The 26,137-nt window shown below is 40.6% G+C and overlaps 1 protein-coding gene across 1 annotated transcript in view; it reads right to left on the reverse strand.

Annotated features, from left to right (window-relative positions):
- Nucleotides 1-11,624: 11,624 nt before the first annotated feature.
- The window catches only part of LOC126413126 (farnesol dehydrogenase-like), a 121,549-nt gene continuing 107,036 nt past the window's right edge, over nt 11,625-26,137 (reverse strand). The window contains exons 3-5 of the mRNA XM_050083017.1: nt 23,132-23,337; nt 16,632-16,778; nt 11,625-11,678 (exon numbers count right to left, since the gene is read on the reverse strand). Of these exons, the coding sequence (XP_049938974.1) occupies nt 11,625-11,678; nt 16,632-16,778; nt 23,132-23,337 (407 nt within the window). The remainder of the gene's footprint in view (nt 11,679-16,631; nt 16,779-23,131; nt 23,338-26,137) is intronic.

Raw genomic sequence — 26,137 nt, forward strand, 5'->3', positions numbered from 1 at the left:
TGCGGACGTGCATTGTCCTGTTGGAACAGCAAGTTCCCTTGCCGGTCTAGGAATGGTAGAACGATGGGTTCGATGACGGTTTGGATGTACCATGCACTATTCAGTGTCCCCTCAACGATCACCAGTGGTGTACAGCCAGTGTAGGAGATCGCTCCCCACACCATGATGCCGGGTGTTGGCCCTGTGTGCCTCGGTCGTATGCAGTCCTGATTGTGGCGCTCACCTGCACGGCGCAAAACATGCATACGACCATCATTGGCACCAAGGCAGAAGCGACTCTCATCGCTGAAGACGACATGTCTCCATTCATCCCTCCATTCACGCCTGTCGCGACACCACTGGAGGCGGGCTGCACGATGTTGGGGCGTGAGCGGAAGATGGCCTAACGGTGTGCGGGACCGTAGCCCAGCTTCATGGAGACGGTTGCGAATGGTCCTCGCCGATACCCCAGGAGCAACAGTGTCCCTAATTTGCTGGGAAGTGGCGGTGCGGTCCCCTACGGCACTGCGTAGGATCCTACGGTCTTGGCGTGCATCCGTGCGTCGCTGCGGTCCGGTCCCAGGTCGACGGGCACGTGCACCTTCCGCCGACCACTGGCGACAACATCGATGTACTGTGGAGACCTCACGCCCCACGTGTTGAGCAATTCGGCGGTACGTCCACCCGGCTTCCCGCATGCCCACTATACGCCCTCGCTCAAAGTCCGTCAACTGCACATACGGTTCACGTCCACGCTGTCGCGGCATGCTACCAGTGTTAAAGACTGCGATGGAGCTCCGTATGCCACGGCAAACTGGCTGACACTGACGGCGGCAGTGCACAAATGCTGCGCAGCTAGCGCCATTCGACGGCCAACACCGCGGTTCCTGGTGTGTCCGCTGTGCCGTGCGTGTGATCATTGCTTGTACAGCCCTCTCGCAGTGTCTGGAGCAAGTATGGTGGGTCTGCCACACCGGTGTCAATGTGTTCTTTTTTCCATTTCCAGGAGTGTATTTTCGCATTCGGAAGAGAAAGTTGGTGACTGAAATTTCGTAAATAGAACTCGCCGCGACGAAAAACGTCTTTGCTGTAATGATTTCCATCCCAATTCGCGTATCATATCTGCCACACTCTCTCCCCTACTACGTGATAATACAAAACGAGCTGCCCTTTTTTGCACCCTTTCGATGTCCTCCGTCAATCCCACCTGGTAAGGATCCCACACCGCGCAGCAATATTCCAACAGAGGACGAACGAGTGTAGCCTAAGCTGTCTTCCTAGTGGACTTGTTACATCTTCTAAGTGTCCTGCCAATGAAACGCAACCTTTGGCTCGCCTTCCCCACAATATTATCTATGTGGTCTTTCCAACCAAAGTTGTTCGTAATTTTAACACCCAGGTACTTAGTTTAATTGACAGCCTTGAGAATTGTATTATTCATCGAGTAATCGAATTCCAATGGATTTCTTTTGGAACTCATGTGGATCACCTCACACTTTTCGTTATTTAGCGTCAACTGCCACCTGCCACACCATACAGCAATCTTTTCTAAATCGCTTTGCAACTGATACTGGTCTTCAGATAACCTTACTAGACGGTAAATTACAGCATCATCTGCGAACAACCTAAGAGAACTGCTCAGATTGTCACCCAGGTCATTTATATAGATCAGGAACAGCAGAGGTCCCAGGACGCTTCCCTGGGGAACACCAGATATCACTTCAAGTGTGAGCCACATGTTCTTTGAATGGATCCACTTCCCAGTACCTCCAGTAATGTATTCTGACTAGGCATCTGATTTGCTTACAACTCAGCCTATCTTGTCGTGTATTTCATAGCTTTACACATTTTTACCCATAAATATTTCTACAGCATGACCGAATCTAGCTGTGACTCATTAATTCTGTAGCCAAATAACATCCTTTTACATTTCATGGTGTGCACATCTTTCCATTCCTCTGTAGATATTTGCCAGTCTTCCCACAAGGCAGATATTTTGTCAATACCTAACAGGATGTTAATGTAATTTTTACTACATAGTGTTTTCTCATATACTGTATTGCTTCAGCATTTGCAAAAAGTAGCTAACGCCATCTGTTCAGTAAGTTTTTGGGTTATTTATAAAATTTAGCTCCTGTGGCATTACATGTCTCCAAAACAACCAACTGATTTGTATAAAAAATGGCAATTTTATAGTCTTGTGCCCCACCATCTCTCGTGGAAAAATTCCTGTGGACGTCCATACATAGAAGTCTTAATAGCACAATACAAAGTGGCCTTTTTGCAGAGGACGTTGGGAACAAAAGTTACCTATTGGTTCATAGCCAAAGTCAGCCAGCTTATAGTTTCTAAAAGAAAGGCGCATGCAGTGAATTAATGTGTCGTGGAAGAGGCATGGAAGGGCAACATGAATGTCACAGATCTGATTGGCCCATGGGAGAGTGTCACTGCTACGCTGAAAGTGCTGAAACTGCAGACTCTTCAGGAATTTTTCCGAGAAATCCTAATTACAAAATTGCGAAAACAGGCTTTAAATGATGACTCTATGACTATGCTACAACCCCATACTGATTGCTATCATAGCAACTGGGGGGACAAAATTAGATTAATTACAGCACACAAAGAGGCACTGTTATTTTTCCCACGCTCCATACATGACTGGAATGGAGAAAATGGCCTAACTTCTGGCAAGCCCACAACTGAAAGTACCCTTTGTCATGAACATCTCAGTGGTTTGTAGTGTATAGATGCAGATGTGAATATATCACTAGACATAACACCACATATGAATCAACACTATTTTCACAATGACTACTTGATTGCTACTATGCATAACATTGTTTGAGCATACAGAATACGTTCCCAGATATGTCAGTGTCTTGAAAACTTCTTAAGTAAAAGAACCCAGTACATTATCCTAGATGGTGAGTTTTCATCAGAGATATGGGTATTGTCAGGAATGCTCCAGGAAAGTGTAATAGGACCTCTTATTCTCTATATACCAGATGATTATAATTATAGTGCAGTTGCACACAGAGGTCGAATGTGGGCTGTAATTATTGTATGGGAGCAAAACTTGGTAGATATTATAATGTGTTCGAGTTGCAAATCTAAGGCTATGACTGCAAGAAAGATGTATAGAAATGTTTCTATATGTTAACGGATTAGGAACGGGACATAGGCAGAAAAGTTCAAACAAGTGAGAAAGGCGTGATGTTGATTTTATCATTAACCACCGTTTACACAATTTGTTTAATATGAGCACCAGAGTCATTGGCGAGATGCTGCATCCGTGACGGGATCAACAGGTGCTTGCAGCAGTGTCAGAGTAATCTGACCAATGTGTTCCTGCACACTCACCTTCAGGTCAGGTATAGTCTGAACATGTCCAGGTAAATGCATTCTTTTAGATATCCCCAAAGCCAGAAGCGCACGGATTCAGATCCGATGATCTTGCAGGCCATGCATCTGGAAAACCTCTTGAGTTTAACACATTCGTAGAATGTTGCATTAATTAGATCCTTCACTGGGCAAATGATACGAGGTGTTGCTCCATCTTCCATTGAAACAGTGGTTTTCACAGTTATGCTCTTCGAAAATAGAAATCACATGCTGTACAAGGAGGTCTCAATAATATGCAGATGTCACAATACACCTGATAGCATTGTAATTACTGTTCACATAAAACAGTTTCACTAACCATCCATGCTCTCTCTTTTCAGTAACTATAGGTCCTACTGTTCTATCAACCTTAAGCTTATCAAATGATTGCGTATTTGTTGTACTGTTACACAAACAGTGTTCAGCGCCAGACACGCACCTGGAGGCCAAATTTGGAACTAATTTTTTTGGTGTAAATTGGTTCCACATTAACAAACCCGTGTCTATCAAGTTTCGCTGCCATATAGTAATTACAGCCCACACTGGACCTCTGTGAGTGGCTGCACTTTATAATTAACCACTTGGTACACAAATGATCTGACAGACAGGATGATCAGCAATCTTCAGCTGTTTGCTGATGACACTGTGGTGTATGGGAAACTATCGTTGAATCCCTGTAGGAGGATACAATGTGACTAGACACAATTTCTAGCTGGTATGATGAATGGCAGCTACTTCTACACGTAGAAAAATATAAGTTAATATGGATGAGTAGGTAAAACATACCCGTAATGTTCGAATATATCATGTAGATGTAGATTGATAGGTAGCTTAAGATGGCCATGAACGTAAACTTTTCGTTTCAGTCAAGTCAGCCGCGTTTTACTGATCGGAAAAGGGTCACTTTTGAGCCCCCTGTGAGGACGTAGAACCACTGGCTGAACCCCCGAAAAATATCGCGCTGCCCTACCGCAGCAAGAACAACTATCTTGTCAGATCAGTTCTTTGTAGTACGCGCTCTACGCTACAGGCATTGTGTATATGCTACGAGAATAAAAGTATTCATAGTACGTGACGTGAGTGCACCAGGATACACTTGTCTGCACCATCTTTTGCTTGTATCTGTGAATAAGCATCCATACTGAAATCAACAGAAAAGAGCAAGAGGGAATGAAAACCGAAGTGTAGGCCTACAGTGTACTGTCAACTTACGTTTTGTAGGCCTACAGTGCATTATACTCTCAATGAAAAACAGAAACATATAGCATAGTACAAGAAAGAAAACACTTAGCTCTCTAAGTTCGTACATAAACGCGAAATGCGTTGAGGTAGTGCACTTAATACTAATCTGCAACTCCAGCATTCCTTAGCATTTGTCCAGAACTTTGCACATATGTAGGTTAACGACTTTTGCTGACTTTTCATTACAACCGAGAAGGCAATTTAATAGCAGAACACTTAACTATTGACAACGAACATAACCTAAAAGACAGCCTGGCTTTTACACTCCAACAATCAGCAGCGTGAGGTATTTGCAGTTTACATTACCATAATGATTGTTTTGCATTTTAATGTCTGCTACAGTCAACCATCAATATATCGAATCTCGGTATACCGAAGATCTGTCTATATCGAAATTTTTCTTCAGTCTCTTTCCTTGGAAAACCAAAACCTTGATACTTCGAAGAAAAGCCACCATTGTACCGAAGTTTTTGGATGGCTAGAGAAGGGCAGATTTTACCTCTATATATCGGAGTTCAGTGGAACAAAACTCTTTATCGCATCTATATATGGAAGTCTTTCATATGATACCTCTGTTTTTCAAAGTGCGCACAATTAGGGGAATCCCAGACCCCCCCCCCCCCCCCCCTATCACTGCATCAAAGCATGAATAAGATCTGCGTTGCATTGAAGTTCCCACGCGCTTCCTGTAGGTGCGATTTGAGGCAGTGTTTATTTTCCTGAATGAATTTTTCACTCTGCAGTGGAGTGTTTACTGATGTGAAACTTCCTGGCAGATTAAAACTTTGTGCATTCGAGTCTCGGTCCAGCACACAGTTTTAATTTGCCAGAAAGTTTCAGTGTTTGGTTTGATTGAGTGTGAGATGTGTCATCCATGGACTCTAAGTGAAAATATCTGACAATTGCTGAAAAGCAAAAGTTAATTGACGAAGTGAAAGCAGGAGTAAAGAAAAAGAAAATCATAGCTCCACAGTTTGGGATTCCGGCACGCACACTGTCAACAATAATCAAGAATGAACACCACTTGATTACCACAGATGAAGGGACAACAAAAGGCTGACTTTCCAGATTTAGAAAAGTGTTGTGCAGTGGGTCCAACAACAAAGGAACAATAATGTGAACACTGGTGAACTTAGTTTGAAAGAAAAGGCAGATTAATTTATTACAGCATTGGGTACAATATGTTTCATGCTGTAATGGGTGTAATTTCAGGAAAAGAAACAATATTGTTTTCCAGAAAGTGAATTTGGAAAATGTCAGTGAGGATAGTAAAATTTGTGATGAGTGTAAGTTAGAATTGGAGAGGATCCTTCAAGATTACAAACGGGATGATGTTTTTAATGAGGGTAGGACATCAAACGAGCCGACTTGGAATAGGAGGGGCACCACAGGATATTTTAATTTACAGTGTCTATACTTTTACAAATAAATTCAAAAAACCTTGCCTGCATGAGCAGGAAGGATTCAGGATTCACACTCATAGCAGTGTAAGTTCAAAAACATAGCAAAATATTTTTTTTACATGTGAAATTTTATCATTTTTTCACTTACTATTGGCTGCATTTGTTGCTATAGGCACACTTTTCTTAATAAATAAGCATAAGTAAGCATACACTCTTAGCAGTGTAAGTTCAAAAACATAACAAAATATTTTTTTTACATGTGAAATTTTATAATTTTTTCACTTACTATTGGCTGCATTTTCTTCATAAGTAAGAGAGATACTTCGATGAATTCTGCACAGCATACAAACCCTACTTACAGATGTATGAAACTCTACAATTTAATGACCGAGCTGTTACATTTTAAACTTCATGTTTAGAAAAAACTGAAATTTATATTTAATTATCTCAATTTTTACCACAGTTTTTAATAGATTTGGAAAATTATGGAGTTTTGCATTAAGGACTTTGTGCTTAATAAGCATACCAAGTTTGAAAATAATAGGACATTTATTTTGGATGTTGCATGTTCCTAAGTACAGAAATTTGTATTTTATGGAAAATTCCACTTGTATGTGGCATTCTTTTAGAACTGTCCACTAAGTCCATTTTCATTTTCTAAATCAGTTTTCTTCCTTTTCACATTCCTCTTCTTGATTTTATCACCTCAAAAAGTGTTTTATCTGCTTTCACTACATGCTCTCTGTCTATTGCATACAAAGCTTTGACGCATTGCACTATGGGCTTACTTCCCATTTTCTCTAGAACATATTTCCTGCTGTGCATACCATCATTAAAACATGAAACAGCATCATAAATACCAATACAAAGTGCATTTCTTCCCACAGAAATGGTTTTTGGCAATCTTTACCATATATGTTGGTTAAAAGTTTCATTTGGGTTTTAAGAGCCACCACGGAGACATTTGTTCAATAAATTTTCATTTTCAAGGTCCCTGAATATAGGTTTGATGGCTTCCATTACAGGAGTGGGTAAAGAAGTCCCGAGATGATATTCTTCACCGCCAGCAATTGATCTTTGGTAGCCACACCATGATTCATTTCCTTTTGGGTGCAAGTTGTGGATAGCGTTATTGCCTGTGGACATTTTGTGGAAGTAAAAGGCCCAAACTGCTTGCTGCATTTTTTAAGGCCCCGTGTTCCTTATTATTGCCAAGCCAAATGAAAATCGTTTCGAAATTCACAACGCCAAACTGCAAGTCTTTCAAAACAGAGAACAAACAAAATCAGCGATCAACAAAATGCATGTCGATAGCAGCAGAGTAAGTATCGATATCAATAGTCCTTTGTTTCACATATGACAATCTAATATAAACATGCGAATTCTACAGAGCGAAATACACTTACATATGACAGAAGAATACTGTGCAAAAGGGTATGACGCTGCATCTTGGTACACTTAAGACCAAATAACATGTCTTATAATATTTCAGATGTACATGTTTGTACAAAAAACTATTCAAGAAAATGTGCTCTACAAAAAAGGCATAGTTTGGATAAGTCGATCTTTTTTTAAATTTTTGACGTCCTACGCCCCTTAATGCAGATGAACTTGGCCTTTTTTCAAACGTCTTCCAGACAAAATTTCGTCTTTCTGAGGAGGAAAATGTCACAGAGGCAAGCTAAGCAAAGGTCGTCTTACCATCTGTTAGTAGCAAATATGACTGGCACAGAAAACTCAAGCCGCTTTGGAGTGAAAAATCTAAGTACCCACAATGTTTTACTGGATTTAAGTTGTTTCATATGGAGTACACAGTGAGCAAGAAAACTGGATGACTTCAGAAGTGTTTTCCAACTGGCTAGAGAATTTCGATAAAAAAAATGAATAGTGAAAATCAAAAAGTTGTGTTGTTTGTGATCAATTGTAGTGCACGCAATGTCATCCCTTTGTTAAAATCCGTGGCATTACAATTTTTACCATGAAATACCACATAGAAATTACAGCCATTAGATCAAGGAATAATCAAGAATGCCAAAGAAAAGTCCAAATGGCAGTCCACAATGTTGACAATGATAACCCTACAACAGTTATTGTTTCAAACATGTGGATTTTCGATGATAAATGAAAATGAGTAGCTGTTAGGTTTAATACTTAAGCATGTAAAATCTTAGTTTGATTCTGACACTGGTTTATGGGAATTTTGATTAAAATTTTTATTTTATACAGTATTTACAGTCTTTGAGTCTGAATGGACGAAAGTGCTGACTCACTTTAACAACTCTGGCGTTCGTTTTGAAGATTTCATGGATGTGGACAATAATGTCACAGTAGCAATATCACTTACAGTAGTCGAGATTGTTGACTCCGTGAAGACATCAAACGAAAAAGAAGGCAGCAACAATGACAAAGAGGAAATGGAAGAGGAGGAGGAGGTCGAAGAAGCACTCCCAGTGATGTCCAGGCAGACTAAAGCAGCTATCAATACAATCAGAGTGTACGTGGTGAAGTGCGAGAAGGTAGGGGAAAATGTGTTTTCAGCCATCATAATCATTAAACTGACTCACAGATTATCAAAAGCTTAAAACAAACCAAAATTGCAGATTACTTTTAGGCCAATGATTTCTGGAATTTTTTATGTACATAAGTGCATTCGTGTACTAAGTTTAATTTTTAATTATGGTAAACTTATAAGTTATTGTCTGTTTCAGAAACAACATGCATAACAATTTATCTTCTTCTTTTTTATTTTACCAAAACTAAGCATCGACACAAACGCGAAAAAAATCACAGTATAGTAATAAAAAAGTCATGGGTTGTAAACTATATACTCCTTTTATCGAACCCTCAATATATCGAATAAATTATGCCTTCTCTATAGATTCGATATATCGAGGTTTGACTGCATAACTCAAATATTTTCTGATGTCTGGAGTGATATACGTGGAATACTTCAAAGATTTTATTAAGTACACACAAGGAAATCTACATAGTTTGTCAGACAGCAGATAATGTGACCCTAGGTACATAATTCATATTCATCATCAAAAATCTAACATGACAGAGACAGATCAGCCTTGTAATTAGGTATACTACACAATGCATGTAAGCAATGAGACTGGTCAGGTCTTTTGTTTATTTTTAATTGCAGTCAGCATAATACAAGGGTGAGTTAAATGAAAACCTTAAATATTTTTTTAAATATTATTTATCATGCAGAAGTGGTACACAGCTGTATCACTTTTCAACATAATCTCCCCCATAGTCAATGCAAGTCCTCCAACAATTACAAAGTGCATAAATTCCTTTAGAAAAAATTCTTTTGGTAGTCCGCACAACCATTCATGCACCGCGTGGAATACCTCTTCTTCAAAATGGAACATCTTTCCTCTCATTGCGTCTTTGAGTGGTCCAAATATATGGAAATCACTTAGGGCAAAGTCTGGTGAGGATGGTGGATGAGGAAGACACCCAAAATGCAGGTCTGTGATTGTTGCAACTGTTGTATGGGCAGTGTGGGGCCTTGCATTGTCATGTTGCAAAAGGACGCCTACTGACAGCAATCCACATTGCTTTGATTTGATTGCAGGCCGCAGATGATTTTTTAGGAAATCTGTGTATGATGCACTGGTGACAGTGGTCCCTCTAGGCGTGTAATGCTCCAAAATGACGCCTTTTTCATCCCAAAAGAGAGTCAGCATAACCTTCCATGCTGATGGTTCTGTTCGCAACTTCTTTGGTTTTGGTGATGAGGAATGGCGCCATTCCTTGCTCGCTCTCTCCGTTTCTGGTTGGTGGAAGTGAACTCAGGTTTCGTCCCCAGTAATGATTCTTGCTAGGAAGCTATCACCTTCTTGTTCAAAGGGTCGAAGAAGTTCTTGACAAGCATCAACACGTCATTCTCTCATTTCAGGAGTCAGCTGCCGTGGCACCCATCTTGCAGACACTTTGTGAAACTGGAGCACATCATGCACAATGTGATGTGCTGACCCATGACTAATACATAAACATGCTGCAATTTCATTCAGTGTCACTCGCGGTTTTCCTTCACTATGGCTTCAACTGCTGCAATGTTCTGTGGCGTCACAATTCGTTGTGCCTGACCTGGACGAGGAGCATCTTCCACTGAAGTCACACAATTAGCGAACTTCCTACTCCATTCGTAGACTTGCTGCTGTGACAAACATGCACACCGTACTGAACCTTCATTCGTCGCTGAATTTCAATAGGTTGCACACCTTCACTACGCAAAAACCGAATAACAGAACCCTGTTCTTCCCTGGTGCAAGTCGCAAGTGGAGCGGTCATGTTTATACTGATACTGCGCTTCGCGGTATTGGGATTGTGTTCTAAAAGAATCTTTCGAAACAGACTAGCAGATAATATCATTAATCGTGATAATGGATACCCACTAAGTAAAACGTGGAATCCTGTTTTATCAGACATGAAGAAACAACGGCATCTGAACTGGCCGACTATGAATAAACGTTTGTAACGATATATCGTTTTCGACAGTATTCACCACCGGAGGCGCTACAACTCTTTTTGGCGCCAGTGGGCAGCAGGAATGATTGAGCGCGTGCACACTGTATCTACATGCGCTGTTGAACTTCAGATACATATAAAGGTGCAGTCATTTGCGAGTGGAATCAGTTATCGGCGAGAGCACCGTAGCTTTTCTCATCTGATAATGGCGGCCAGATGAACCGTTGAAATATTGTGCTCAGATGACAGTTTGATCCGGCTGGAAACCCGACAAGAATTTGATGTAATGTAATTATTTAGTCTTACTACAATACGAAAGCAAAACAGGCAAGCTGTTTCCAGTTATACTTGCATTGAGGTACGTTCCCTTCATTAGGCCTCTCATCTACTGTACGAAAATTTACAGCCAAACATGAAACATGTATTGAGCATCATGTCAAACTCTAAAGATAACATAGTTATCAGTTTATCCTTATTTGCCAGGACTTTTTTATTAGTAAATAATGAGTTGTTTACACACCCTTTGCGCTCTCCGTCATATTGCGATTCTAGAGGCTGACTTTAGTGACATCATTGATACTGTATATGATATTATCAGTATGATAGTGGCATCAGAAAGTTTGTGTATGGTACTACCACCATTTTCTAAAACGAAATGACGTTGTAACCTTTACGAGGTGGTCTGTAACACATAAATTGTTTAATTGTGCTATGAGAAGAACATCAAGTTACATATATACAAGTTTAAAGCAGACGGTAGTTGTACTACAATACAAAAGCAAAATAGGTAAGCTGTTTCCAGTTATACTTGCATTGAGGCATGTTCCCTTCCTTAGGCTGCTCGTCTACTGTACGAAAAATTACAGCCAAACGTGACACATGTATGTCTGTGGGGGCTGTAAAGTGTACCATTAGTATATCCAGTACATTGTAATGTATACGTCCTGACAAACACGAATGTGTTGCAGAAAATGTCTTCTTGCTGTAGTGCCCCAATGGATAGCCATTGAACGTGATTCATAAGAGTCGACGAGATATAACACAACACAGTAGTTATCAACGAGAGTTTTATTTAAATAAGAATACATTCGAAAAAAAAAAAACATTTATCTTCAAACATTCACATTTTGACACAATTCACATCTGGCCAAGCATTTTCTGTCCAACAGGCAATACTATCATTTCTGTGACCTGGAAAAAAAGAATGAGGAACAGTTATTGTGTGATTGCAATAGGACAGGGGTCATCAAACTCATTAGCCAATAGTGACAAAGTCCAACAGTACAATGACTGATTTTTTTTTCTGAGAGCCAAATTTTTAAACTTAAATTCTAGCGATAGATACATTGTTATTAACTTAATTATGGTACTCCCAAGCTGGTCTTCGCTAAAAATGTCCTTAGTTTGACTGAGGTAAAGTTCATGCAAAATACCATGGCCGCCAGATGCACAGTTGGCAACGCATTCATGAGGAGAGCAGTATTGGTACGGATTACGTTCAGGCGCTGTAGGGAAACTGCCGAGCGCTGGAGGGGAAGTTAATTCCAAATTGAAGCTCACATTTTTTGTGGATATTAATTGGAGCCCCTCCACACCCACACTTGCATAGTGGCCATTCAAAAGATCAGCTGCCTCTGCTTTGGTTAGTATCTACGAAGAACTCTGCAGAAAATGCAGTGATTTATTTTCGCTTGGCTTCTTAACCACTTGTAACTTCCATACAAGCGTCATAAGTGGCCAGTTTTGAGTAAAACCTATACATTTCTCTAGCTGCTACGTTAAAATTTGCTTTTTTGTCAAAACAGCAGAGTTTACAAACTGTCACCTCACTAACATAGTGTGCAGACACAGGTGTGAGAGAATTCTGAAACAGTGGTTTATTAAGTTTATTAAATGGGAACAGAGGAAAAGTAAGGTCAGTAGCTTACAAAAAGCAAATCCTCGGTACAAAATAAACGTTTAATGTTTTCAGTTACGTTGTTCCAAAACCCACAGCATTTCTCGATTCCCCAGCTATCGATGGCCTTTAAAAATTAAATTTTTTCAATCAAAGCGTCTGCAGTTAGCGGAATAACACGGTAAATAGTGAAGGTTTGCATAAGAAATGTATGGTAAAATTGTGTCCTCGTGCATGCTATCATTTGCCAAAATCTCTTTTCGATATCTAATATCGTTTATGACATATGACGAAAATTGTGGATATTTCACTTAAGTTTTATGGCTGAAGTAGTGCGGTCGAAAACGAATGTGATACATCACACCAATTTTCTCGAGATTGGTGACAGATTCAGTCCTTCCCCCTAGTCCAAAGAAAAATTATATATGTTAGCTAAATTTGATATGCAGTAACATTTTATTTAATATGTACCAAACGGAAAATCATAGCGACCCTTACTTGTAATTGCAATTTTTTTCAAATTTCTCGCACTGTCTTACTTCCATGTAAATATCAAAGTAACTATGAACAGTAACGAAATGATGGTTACATCATAATAAACCTGATATATAAAGCTAAAAGTACCGCAAAAATGAATTTTTTGCCAAGTAGTTTCCGTAAAATCATTTGAGAAAGACTACAGGGCTTGCACCTAGATTCTGTCATCGCCGCCTGGCAGAAAGGTGGCAAACACAGTCAGCCCCCCCCCCCCCCTCCTCCTTTTGAACGAACGAATGATCTCGCCCAGTGCTTTGGACGAAAATTGATCACAGCGCATTACCACCATATTCTGCCCATACTCTATGTTCATTGAGGCCGTCTCCTTCCAACTCTCCCATACATATTTGTGCAGCTCTGTTGTCTCTCTACTTATGATCGTCTCTATATGTCAGAACCATTTAAATATATCTTTCTCAGTTCTCAACACTAAATTTTGGTTCACTCCACAATGGTCCCTAAAATCAGTTAACTTCACTTAAGGTCTAAATTCCTACTTAAACTACAACTTCATATAATCCTCATTAACGATTTTATTCATTTATATATTAAATTTTATGACATCCATGAAGTTAATTCATGACTTACCTACTTAGCCAAGGCCATTAATGCACGACTGTGTGGTGGCGCCTGACTTGGAAGTAAGCCGGTTCGAATCGCGGTGGCGGTTGAAATTTTCCCTGTCTTTGTTTGGCCGGCAAGGGGAGGAGAGGCGGTCAACTTGCTGGTCACCAGATTTTGCGCCAGTGGTATGGATTACATACCAAGCCTCTCTGCAGTGGCAGATGCAACAAGAGTGCCCATACAATAGTTTGCAGTGGGAAGGGGGGGGGGGCGGCGCTAGACCCTGGCTTATAGAGTATTTTTAATATACTGTAAGATGAATGGCGACGTGTAAGTATCCATAAAAGAGTTCCAGTTCCAATCCTATTAAAAACCTGTGTAACACCCTCTTTTCAATCAATTTCTTGAAAGAAGAATGCCTGACTACTCTCTATTTTCCCATTCCTTGAGAGCTAAAGGGGGGGGGGGGGGGGAGGGGATTCGTTCATCAGATGGGGATATTAAGCTTGGTGGCCCCCTTGATGCTATTTGAGAGTAGTAGGTAAGTCGGCACCACGTTTCATCCTCTCCCTTCTTTCATCATCATCATTACATAATACCATGTTATACATGATTGCATGTATCCATTACACTCGTCTACACTCTACAAATACATTTGGACATCTCTCACAGATCCACTAGGAAAGAGCCCTTTCTGAAGCATGGCTGAACCCACCCTGTTGGACATCCCAGCCAACAATGACAAACTTACCACATTTACATTTAACGTTTATGGGATGATGACTGACAAATATCAATGTGAACAATGAATGGTCTTGCATCTCCTTGGAAATTTGGGTAACTCAGTTTGTATGTGGTAGTTTCCAATTTTAGGCACAATTACTGGTTCCCATCAATAAGATGATTTCTTAATTTATTCTGATAAGGTTCATGTGTGGAAACGATTGTTTGCATGGCAAATAAGGAAAGAACAACAAATGCTAGTTTTTTTCAGCTGATTATTTGAGTCATAATTATTATTCCATGTGCTGAAAATTAACGTATCTTCCTTCCCAAGGTCTTTCAAAGTAGAGCACTTGTGCTAAGAACTAGGTTTACATTAGGTTTTTTCTCCAATATTTTCATGTCAACACAAAGATACTCAAATTTCGAGCTCAACAATTCCTTGCTTTCTAAATCCAGGAACTGCGTTTCAAAGCTTCCAATGTCACGAATAAAGGGAGAAAAAATTACTTGTTACAGCAGCAGTAAAAAAGGTGGGAACAGCAGCATCATTGATCAGGGGGCGTTTTGAGGCAGACTGACTCTACCTTGAGAGTGTAGTCTCGGACAACTGTAGAGCGTGAATATGTACTCTTACATGTACTGCGTTTTCTGTAATAAAGCAGAAGTTGTACTCCGTACCTACAGCATAAGTTACTTCCTGTCACCACTATGTATTGGAGTTTTACAAGAGGTGTTTTAACATTTGCTCTTTCTGAATTCCTGAAATTCGTTGAGAAAAGCTTCCCTCAAATTTAAAAGCCTTGTTTTAAAATAACAAATGTTGGTATCAGAATCAACCTCTTTACTAACCACAAAACTTGAAAAATCAACGTTGTTGGCTGATTTCAGCCAGTAATTAAATACAGAATTTGATTCCTCTTGCTCGTCCAAAGTTCCTCAACTGCTTAAGCTTTTTTATATCACCGGCAAGACATTTAATGCTAAATGACATCTGTTTGATCGTAAGGTGCCCCAGCGAATTTGATTCCTTACTTTGAACAATTTTTTTTCTGTCAGATCTCTGAAAGACTATTGAAGTTTTGAGTAAACGTGAAAAAGGCAGTCCATGCAACATTAAATTCACGAATTTTTCTTTGCTTCTTTGTAGTTATGTCAAGCCGAGGACCTAAAAATTGTTTCATTTTATGCTCATAAAGCCAACAACAAAAAACAATGACAACTCTTAAATTGATAACGAAAATACCTGTAGGATTTGTAGCTGGTCAGAAATATTCAGATACTTGTCGCCACCATGTGATGTGCAGAGGCGACTAGAAGTGGTTTTGTTGAACAAAACGAAATACTGAGAGCATGGCCATAGGGTACGAACCGTAGATAGAGCACCAGAGGCACTGTACCAAGAATAGAACGCCAGCTTGTGGCCAGATGCACCGGCACAAAGACACCTCAGGACGTTTCTAGAGGAAATGGACTGCAGACGATGTGCCTAGAACCGACTGTGGAGGGGGCAAGCAGCTACTCGACATGTGGCCAAATAAGGTGTCAACGCCAACACCAGCAGTTCTAGCCAGGTTGTTAGGCAAATGTCAGAAATGTCCCCCAACACCTTCCAAGTAAATAAATAAATCCTCAATTGGGAAAAAAAACTACAAAGCATTACAGAGAAAAAGGAGAAGCAAGCAGAATAACGAAATACAGACGCTGAACTCTGAAAAGGGAGTAAAAGTCGCCTTCAAACAGACTGCCCTACTCCATGAAAAGAGGGAATGAAAAGATACAAAAAGTTAAAAAAAAACAGGAAAATAGGCCTCAAAATCAATCATAATAAGTCTAAAATAATGTACAAATAACCCATGAAAAACAGAAAGATGTATGTTAACAATGAAGTCTTAGAACCTTAGCCAGTTGAAGCAATGACTGGATCGATGGCAAAAGAAATAAACCAACTAATAACAATGGTTTGGATTCCCTTCAGTAAACAAAGCTCCCAGAAATGTCCAAGTCAGAAAGTAAACAGTCTGGATGTAGGTCTACCTCTGACGTATGGCAGTGAAATATGGACTTCTGGAGAGAAAAGCGTTCATAAACTGTAAAAGATGTATGCTGACAACTGTAGGAGGAACAGGAAACATGAAGAGGATCAGGGAACAAACTTAAGTAGAAAGTGTAATTGCAACTGTAATGAAAATGAAATGGTGATGACTGTACATAGTAAACAGATCAAGGAAATAGTCTTCTGGTCCAGTGAGATTCTACCTAACAATGTGGTGAGACGGCATTAGGAAATATGAAAGAACAACGTGGACATGTGTGGTGTCTGTAGCTAAAGACCATAATGGGTAAAAAAGTCTTGAGGAAACCTTGACTGATGGCACCGCTGTTTCCTTCCGTTGGCTGGTGAATGACTGTGTCATTTGTACCTGCACTGTTGGCGGTGCTCCGAGAGCGAAGATGACGGCATTGGCGATATCCTCTGGCTTGAGATGGGGGTGTTGATACAGGCGTTCTGGCTTGAAGCGCTGCAGCTGATTGAAGAGATCCGTGTACACCACGCCAGGGCTCACTTGCTGCAACAGAGTGCAACCTATTCTGTCTTACTTCTGCAAACTGTAAACTCTAGGAAAGGAAGCTCTTTAATCCAGAGACAGTAGTTAGTTAGCTGCACATTCCATAAAGCATTTGAATGAATTTTCCATCAAAATGATATGGAATGAGTCAGTTTACAGGATATGTACACACAATTAGTTTTAACACAAGTGGTTTTAACATTAATTACTTTTTAGGGCCACCAGTTTTTAAATAGAAATTCGTCTATGGAATAGGAGGAGTTATCCAGAAAAAACGATTTTAGGTTAGATTTGAAATTTTCTTTACTATTTGTTAGACTTTTGTATTATTTACCAAATGATCAAAAATTTTTGTTGATGCATATTGAACTACTTTCTCGGTCACTGACAGCTTCAGTAATTAGTAATGAAGGACATTTTTGTCTTGTATTGTTGTGGGTATGGACATTATTAATAAAGAGTTTCAGTGAAAAATTATCCAAAAATCCATAATTAGTGTGATTAGATCAGATAAACTTTCTGTTACATGGCTCAGTAATAACGAGACCAACAAGGATGTAGAATATGTCACAAAACATAATTCATATTTATGAAAAAGTATATGAAAATATTCCTTTCTCAGATCCTGAGTGAAAAGATCGTAATGGATGTGGAATATCTTAACAGAACATAAACATGTTTTCATTTAGGAGGTAATAACAAATTTATCACAAGATGTTAATTATGTAATACATCGAAATGCGTATGGCATTCTTAGCTTATTGTAACCATGTGTAATCAAACAAAAAGGCACTTATGACACAAACGGACTAAATACTCGAGAACATTTCAAGGTGATCATATGCTTTTTATGGCTCCTAGCTAGTTACTGATAATGTTTGTTCCTCAGTAAGATTTTTTTTGGGCCAAAGCAAGTAAATTTAAAACTTTATTAGGATGATTCTTGCTTATAGTACTGGTTCTATGAACTAAGCTGTTGATTTTGAAAAAGAGATATTTATAAGAAATTTGATTAAGGTATAAATACAGAGTGATCAGAAACAGTCTGGAAAGCTTATAAGGCTGTTACAGAGGATGTAGTGCTGAAAAATAATTATTCAGAATTGTAGACATTGCGCCTCCTGCTAGTTATTTAGCATTGAAGTTAGCCAGTCAGGTCGCCACGCACACAAATTCTAGCAGCCTGCCAGACACAGTGTCACCAAAACTATTCTTTGTTTGGTTTCGGATGACCATAGCCTTTGCTCACATAACGTAAATTTATCACTTCCGAAATAGGTACATTTCACCTGTTAATGCTTGAGCACTACCGAATTTTTGCACGTGCAAGTGCTTGAATTTTTGCACACAACGATCTGATTGGCTAAGTTCAATGTTAAACAATTCTTAAACAAAGCAACATATTAAATCTTTTTCTTAACAATTATTTTTCAGCACAACCTCCCCTGAAAAACCCTTACATGCTTTTCAATCTCTTTCTGACCACCCTGCACACTGGGAGCATTATTTACTATTTACTAGTTCACATTACAAATCAGTCATGTTGCATACTATTAAACTCAGTTGCAAAACAAAATGACTATATGGAATGAAAATATGGAAAGTGTGCTAACTTTTTATTTTTGTATCCCCTTCAGCAATACTGTATCTACATCAATAGGTTATCAGTGACAGTTAAGAGTGAGATTATGATCTTTCCTCAAGGTCACTTCTGGTGTCAGGTTACACTTCTAGTGTCAGGTTGCACACTTGGGCTATGTATATTCGAAGTTTGTGTGTTATGAGGAGATGTTCAGGTTTGTTATAAACAAATTAACAATAATTACATAGTTGCAGGGTTTCGAAATAAGATCAGTGATAGAACTAATTAACTAATGGTTTATTATTATAAATTTTGTTTTTGCAATGCATTTTTACAATAATTTATGGTTATTTATTAATAATTTTTTATTGACAAAGCCATTTGTTTCTGATGACATGCACATAGTCTCACAATGTTTTTATTCAAATACATATTTTTTCCTAATAAGAAATAATTTACAATTTTTTTGTTTGTATACGTAAACAGCCTTTTGGCTCACCATATACAAATTGGTTTTATTTGCAAAGCTATTTTTCTGAAGACTTATGACTGTCAGGTACATTGCACTAAACCTAGAAGACCTAAATATAACATTTCTCATTATGTTTCTATATAGAATGTTTACATTTTATTTCTGCATATAAATTATTTACATTTTACCATTGTTTTCTGATCATGCTATATATATATATATATATATATATATATATATATATATAGTTTGCTATCAGGCATGCATAATGACACATGAACAATTATAACAAGCAGCTCACCCAACTATTCTGCACACAATTGGACATACATCCATTATTTACAAATGAATAAAACGATAACTACACACTCAACTATTCAGTACTGTGATTACAGGAGTGTGCCAATCCTGTCCCCATGGAAGAAACCATATGTTGTCATGATTCAATAATGCTACATACAGCTTCGATGCAGTATGTACCTCATTGCCTTGTAACTGAAAGATTATATCGTACACCATATGTGGAGCAGCACCAACTAAAGCTCTGTATATATCTTCATACAGAGCTTTAGTGCCAATGCTCACACACAGGCACTTCTTTGGAGGCCACACGATGCTCACCCTACCCTGCCTCTGGGTGGAATCAGCATCTATGTGGTATGCATACGTTTTCGGTCTGAGCCCCACAAACTCTACAACCTGCAAACCCTTTGCCTCATCTTTCATCAGGCAGATTACCTTGTTGTTTCATGGTGTTATTCCAAAACGATTATCGGTTGCATATTTGTATGTGTCGAATTCTTCGTGATTGTAGCCAGTTACTTCATACAATTGCAGACATTCACCTATCAGTCTGTATCCATATAAAGCAACCTGGGATCAGCAAAGTTTGGCTTTGCAAACTCGTAGTGGAATTGGTACATGTAGTGTATGGAGTGGTCCAGAACACACATACCAAAATAGACATCTTTTTTGAACTGCAATGAAACCTGGCTGTCTCCACAGCGACCAGTCCTTCACTGAAGATGGTGGCCCACTTGAAATTTGGTCCGACCGTGTAATCTCTTGACCCTCTCATCTGTAAATTAAATGAGTTTTGCGATGTTCTCTAACATTTGGCATTGTTTTCCAAAAATTGAGAATTATTCAGAATTATTCATTAACTTGTAAAAATCGTTTTCAGAGTCACACTTTGCAAGACCTCTCTTTGGGAGTTTAGTTCAATGTACTCCTTCAACCAGCAATAGTACTTGAAGGAGATGCCATGAGTGATAGTAAGAAGTTCCATCCCCAACCTGAGATATTGCTTGAGGTTTCTGTAGTGTAGAATATATCGCTGCTTACTCCCCAGCGTTGTCAACAGCTCTGGCATGAAACCACTTCGTGAGACTATGTGCTCTGGATACATTGGGAAGATGCTGTGCTCGATGGGCGGAATATGCCAGTTCTACCTCCAAATATATCCCTCACCAGCATCCACAGTCACATCATGGGTCTCTACCTTCAGTTTGACGATTTCTTCCTCAGGCAACCATCAGAATCACACAAATCGTAGACTTTATTGTGTGGCGTACCAGTTTACATGTAGGAAAAGGATGTAACAGGAAAGTCAAAAGTCCTGTACTCCTTTTCAATCATTTGTAGGTTATTCACCGTGGCATACCTGACTGTACTTTGGCCATGTCCCCAGTGAATCTGGAGCTCAAAGAGAGCAACATGCCAACATTGGTCAACAGCTTAATGCTGATATGTGTTCTTCTTAAGATTGCACCCCATGAAAGCCCTAGCACAGTGAAACAGAAGGCAGAATCCAAATCATATGTGCTCAGGCATACACTTTGGAAATCTTCAAAAATGTCTGTGAGCATTTGTACATCTGTGTTCATGTGTAACCCAGCATATTCTCCTAAATCAGGGATGCTGAACTTAGGCCAAATATTCACTACATACTCGTAATGTGAAGTCACTGCGACAATGCCTGTTAGTTTCCTGAAGAATGAGGTTTTGTTGGACAATGTGGTTTCATGGAGTCTCTCGACTGAATCTAGATATTGTTATAGAAATATCCCTTCTTGGTCAAGAGCTGAAACTTTGCATCAGCAGGATATGTGGCTCTGGTGATATGCATATCCTCCTGACACAGTTTCTGAAGAGAAGCACGTCTGAAGCGAAGCAAATCCAGGAACTGGAGCATTATTCTTGACATGATTCTCTTGGAAAAGAAAATTCATTTTACAATAATATTAGGAATGATAGTTACTTATCACCCTTCAAACCCATATTACCCAAATGCTGAATGAGAAAAAGAAAGCTGGTATCTTATCCACTCAAATTGTGAAATAATATGGCAGTTGGTACTTCATGGGTAGAGCAGTCGATGAGGTACCTTTCAAGATACTCACTCATGGTAAACGAGTTGAGAAATCCATAGCAAAGAAGCCGTTTATATGCTTGTTTATTCAACTGGGAGGAATCTAGGTGAACATGTTTTTGGTCTGCACATAGTGTTGCTGCTCACCTTTGGAAAATAGCAGCAAATCTACATCTTTGGTATGCCGACTAGCTAATTTTGAAAAGTAGAGGTGTCTAACTACTTAATGCTTCACTTATTTGTTTTGCACTATTTGCTCATAACTGCCATCTTATGGCTTGCTGTCACAAAGATCCAGTCTGTGTATGTGAACTGAATAATCAGAGTTCTGCCTCTCGAATTTTGGTATGCGCTGGAGTTCTATAGCAAATAAGATGCCTTGGAAATTGTAAATATCATGGATACCAGATGTTTTATATATTCTCAGATCACATGAATTTTAAGGGCAATTTTTATCGCTAGCAAGAAGTGACCTAGCAAAGAAATAATTATCGGTAATATTGTAGACATTAATGCATTCTTCTTTAGCATCAGTATATTTTGGGAGAGGAATGAAACTAGACTTCACCCTTTAAATAGATGAAAGACATGCGAGCATATATCGAGGTGGAATACACAGCTGAGCGCATTACTGGACCCTCTTTCCTGCTTTCGGAAAAATTTCCCAATATGATGCTCTTGGTAAAAGTTCTCAACCATTCTGCAGTTGACTAACACGTGATATCACACCATCAATTCCTCAAATGTTGACGATGCTCTTCTCCTCAACAGCATCACTGCTCTCTTTTAGTGTGTGTGTGTGTGTGTGTGTGTGTGTGTGTGTGTGTGTGTGTGTGTGTGTGTGTGTGTGTATGTGTGTGTGTTCCCAACGTGATGTCATGGTGATTTCCAGTGGCAATGTTTACAAATTGGCTAAGGCCCATGGGGCATGCTCCAGACTATAGAAAATGGGCCTGAGTTGTAGTGCCGTGCCAGGATGTTGGTGATGGACTGGCCCAGGTCGTTGATAACCTAAGCTGTATCGCAGATAATGTGCTGTGCTGCAGAATGTCTAGCTGTGGGTACATCATCATATACGCACTGGTCTGCAGCACGTCCAGCTGCGCAGACATCATTGTAGATGTGCCAGACTGTGGCATGTCAGGCTCCAGGTGCATCATCATAGATGAAGTCCTGGGTTATGACACATCCAGATACTGATACTTCATCATTTTCAGTCATGCGCTGGGCTGTGACTTGTCCAGTGATGGGTACGTAATCATCGATGATGGACTGGGCAGCGGCACATCTGGCCTGGGATGTATCATCATCGTTGATGAATGGTGAGTCGTTGCTTCAGGCACAAGCCTGCTTCCAAATGTCTCCCCCTCATCACCTGCAAAGAAAGAAAATATTTAATAATATGCATAATTAAATAAATAAAGATATAAGCAGATGCCTATAATGTTTCTACTGATTTTCAAGATTATCAGTGTCTGAATCAGTCCATGAGACATTTTTGGCTCCTATCTCTAACAATATTCTATCCAAATCTGCTGCAGGTCGACTCCCTGATTCATGGCAACATTGTCACCGAGTGCAGCTAGAAACAAACAAAAACACCTGCTGTTAGTAATGTATGCATGCAATTATGTGTGAGTGACAAGCGTATTATTGTTGTAGGAGAATAGAAAGAACTACTACTCATGTATTTGCTGTTTGATGATTGATGTTACCCCCACAAAATAATGCTGGAGAATGAATATGGGTTCACAATCATAAGCCATGGCGTTGAAAGGATTAAATCATTCCCTCAGGCATCATCATCGAGGCACCTACAACTAGACAAGAACACATCACACTACTAATGCATGAATGCAACTGTGTTGGGTAACAAGCATATTATTATTACTGTAGAAAAAGAATAACTACTATCCATGAATTCACACCTCGATGACTGGCATCATTCCCCATAAGCTCACAGACAAGAAAGGTGCCAGCTCAAATATGGGGATCTCTGGTTCAATTACCTGCACATCACCATCATAATTATCACCTGAATCAATTAAAGTGACTGACTCCAGCGTTGAATTGATTGTTACTCGACGCAGTGGTATCTTATCCATTCCCATAGCCACGATTTTGTAGAAAAGTTCTGCAACAAACAGAAAAAAGCATAACATTAGGTAACTGCATTATTCACACACACACACACACACACACACACACATACACACACACACACACACACATGGAGAGGGAGAGAGAGGAAAATGGGCACTTATGTGCACATGATTCGGGATTTACTCGTGCACCATCCTTTGGAATGCCAAGACGCCTCACCAAGTCCTCCAGAGTACTGTACTAGTCAGAGATGATGGTATGCTACCATCTGCAGCAGAGGAAGAAGAGGAGAGAAAAAACTAACCATCAGATTGCAGCTAAAAAGAATTAAGCGCATAGAAGCAACAATATGAACGGAAATCATCACCACACACCTGTATAACCATCAGAGTTGAATCTGGGATGATTATTAGCGGCACCATCGTCACTGCCAGTATTTTGCTTATAGCTCACAAACGCTGACAAGCTATAGGAAGGGAGGAAAAGAATAGGACGGTGTTAGTTCCTACTGAGAAGCGCTTGAGAGTACTCTAGTCAATCTTCTCAGTGGGAATGAAAGAAATGTTGAAATGGATACTGTTGAGAAGCACCAGAGAGTTGCTCCAATAGAAAGTGAAGGGAATTCTGGGATGGTTATTGCTCTGAAGCATCAGAGAGCTGCTCCAGGCAGTCGACTCAATAGGGAATGAAGGGTAGCTACTGAGAAGCGCAGAAGGGTCCACTCACTAGCAGAAGGAAGAAAAGTGACTCCTGTTAATGATCAGACTGAAATGACCATCGGCGCAAAAGTGGCACTTTTATAAACGAGATCCGTATTCCATTGTATATTTCAGCCAATAGGAAATGGGGACGCTTACCCCTGTTTAGACAGGCTGGATACTGCATGTGTAGGCACAAGGAAGTTAGAGCCTGCCCGCTATCAAACCAGACCACCAAGTGATTGGTGTTGGAATTTAGCCACTTCCAGTGATCAAACGAAAAGTAATTCCTTCTGCTGATTTGCGGCCCAGTTAACGGCAGTGTTGTCAAGACAATGTTCTTATACACTCCTGGAAATGGAAAAAAGAACACATTGACACCGGTGTGTCAGACCCACCATACTTGCTCCGGACACTGCGAGAGGGCTGTACAAGCAATGATCACACGCACGGCACAGCGGACACACCAGGAACCGCGGTGTTGGCCGTCGGATGGCGCTAGCTGCGCACCATTTGTGCACCGCCGCCGTCAGTGTCAGCCAGTTTGCCGTGGCATACGGAGCTCCATCGCAGTCTTTAACACTGGTAGCATGCCGCGACAGCGTGGACGTGAACCGTATGTGCAGTTGATGGACTTCGAGCGAGGGCGTATAGTGGGCATGCGGGAGGCCGGGTGGACGTACCGCCGAATTTCTCAACACATGGGGCGTGAGGCCTCCACAGTACATCGATGTTGTCGCCAGTGGTCGGCGGAAGGTGCACGTGCCCGTCGACCTGGGACCGGACCGCAGCGACGCACGGATGCACGCCAAGACCGTAGGATCCTACGCAGTGCCGTAGGGGACCGAACCGCCACTTCCCGGCAAATTAGGGACACTGTTGCTCCTGGGGTATCGGCGAGGACCATTCGCAACCGTCTCCATGAAGCTGGGCTACGGTCCCGCACACCGTTAGGCCGTCTTCCACTCACGCCCCAACATCGTGCAGCCCGCCTCCAGTGGTGTCGCGACAGGCGTGAATGGAGGGACGAATGGAGACGTGTCGTCTTCAGCGATGAGAGTCGCTTCTGCCTTGGTGCCAATGATGGTCGTATGCGTGTTTGGCGCCGTGCAGGTGAGCGCCACAATCAGGACTGCATACGACCGAGGCACACAGGGCCAACACCCGGCATCATGGTGTGGGGAGCGATCTCCTACACTGGCCGTACACCACTGGTGATCGTCGAGGGGACACTGAATAGTGCACGGTACATCCAAACCGTCATCGAACCCATCGTTCTACCATTCCTAGACCGGCAAGGGAACTTGCTGTCCAACAGGACAATGCACGTCCGCATGTATCCCGTGCCACCCAACGTGCTCTAGAAGGTGTAAGTCAGCTACCCTGGCCAGCAAGATCTCCGGATCTGTCCCCCATTGAGCATGTTTGGGACTGGATGAAGCGTCGTCTCACGCGGTCTGCACGTCCAGCACGAACGCTGGTCCAACTGAGGCGCCAGGTGGAAATGGCATGGCAAGCCGTTCCACAGGACTACATCCAGCATCTCTACGATCGTCTCCATGGGAGAATAGCAGCCTGCATTGCTGCGAAAGGTGGATATACACTGTACTAGTGCCGACATTGTGCATGCTCTGTTGCCTGTGTCTATGTGCCTGTGGTTCTGTCAGTGTGATCATGTGATGTATCTGACCCCAGGAATGTGTCAATAAAGTTTCCCCTTCCTGGGACAATGAATTCACGGTGTTCTTATTTCAATTTCCAGGAGTGTATTTGAGTGGAGATGTTTGCTGTATCATATGCGAGGTCATACATGGGCTGCAGTGCATATGGTGGTAATGAATATTAAAGGACTACGACACAGATGTCACTGAGATGATGAAGAAAGTCCACTTTCCAAATGACGTGTGTACCTCAGTTCTTGTATTAAATTATTTGCCACTTACCATGTACAAAGAGTCCTGTGTATACCCTTGTATGCAGGCAACAGTTACAGAAACATATCGAGAAGGCTTCTAAATTGTAACACCAAAACTCAGCAAACTGCTGTTCAGGCAGCATATCATGTATACTTAAAAGAACCCTGTAAGAGGTACAGAACGATGACAATAAATAAAAAAATATACAGTTTTAAGA

This window comes from Schistocerca serialis, chromosome 7, assembly GCF_023864345.2.
Source record: "Schistocerca serialis cubense isolate TAMUIC-IGC-003099 chromosome 7, iqSchSeri2.2, whole genome shotgun sequence".
In the NCBI taxonomy this organism is placed as follows: Eukaryota; Metazoa; Arthropoda; class Insecta; order Orthoptera; family Acrididae; genus Schistocerca; species Schistocerca serialis.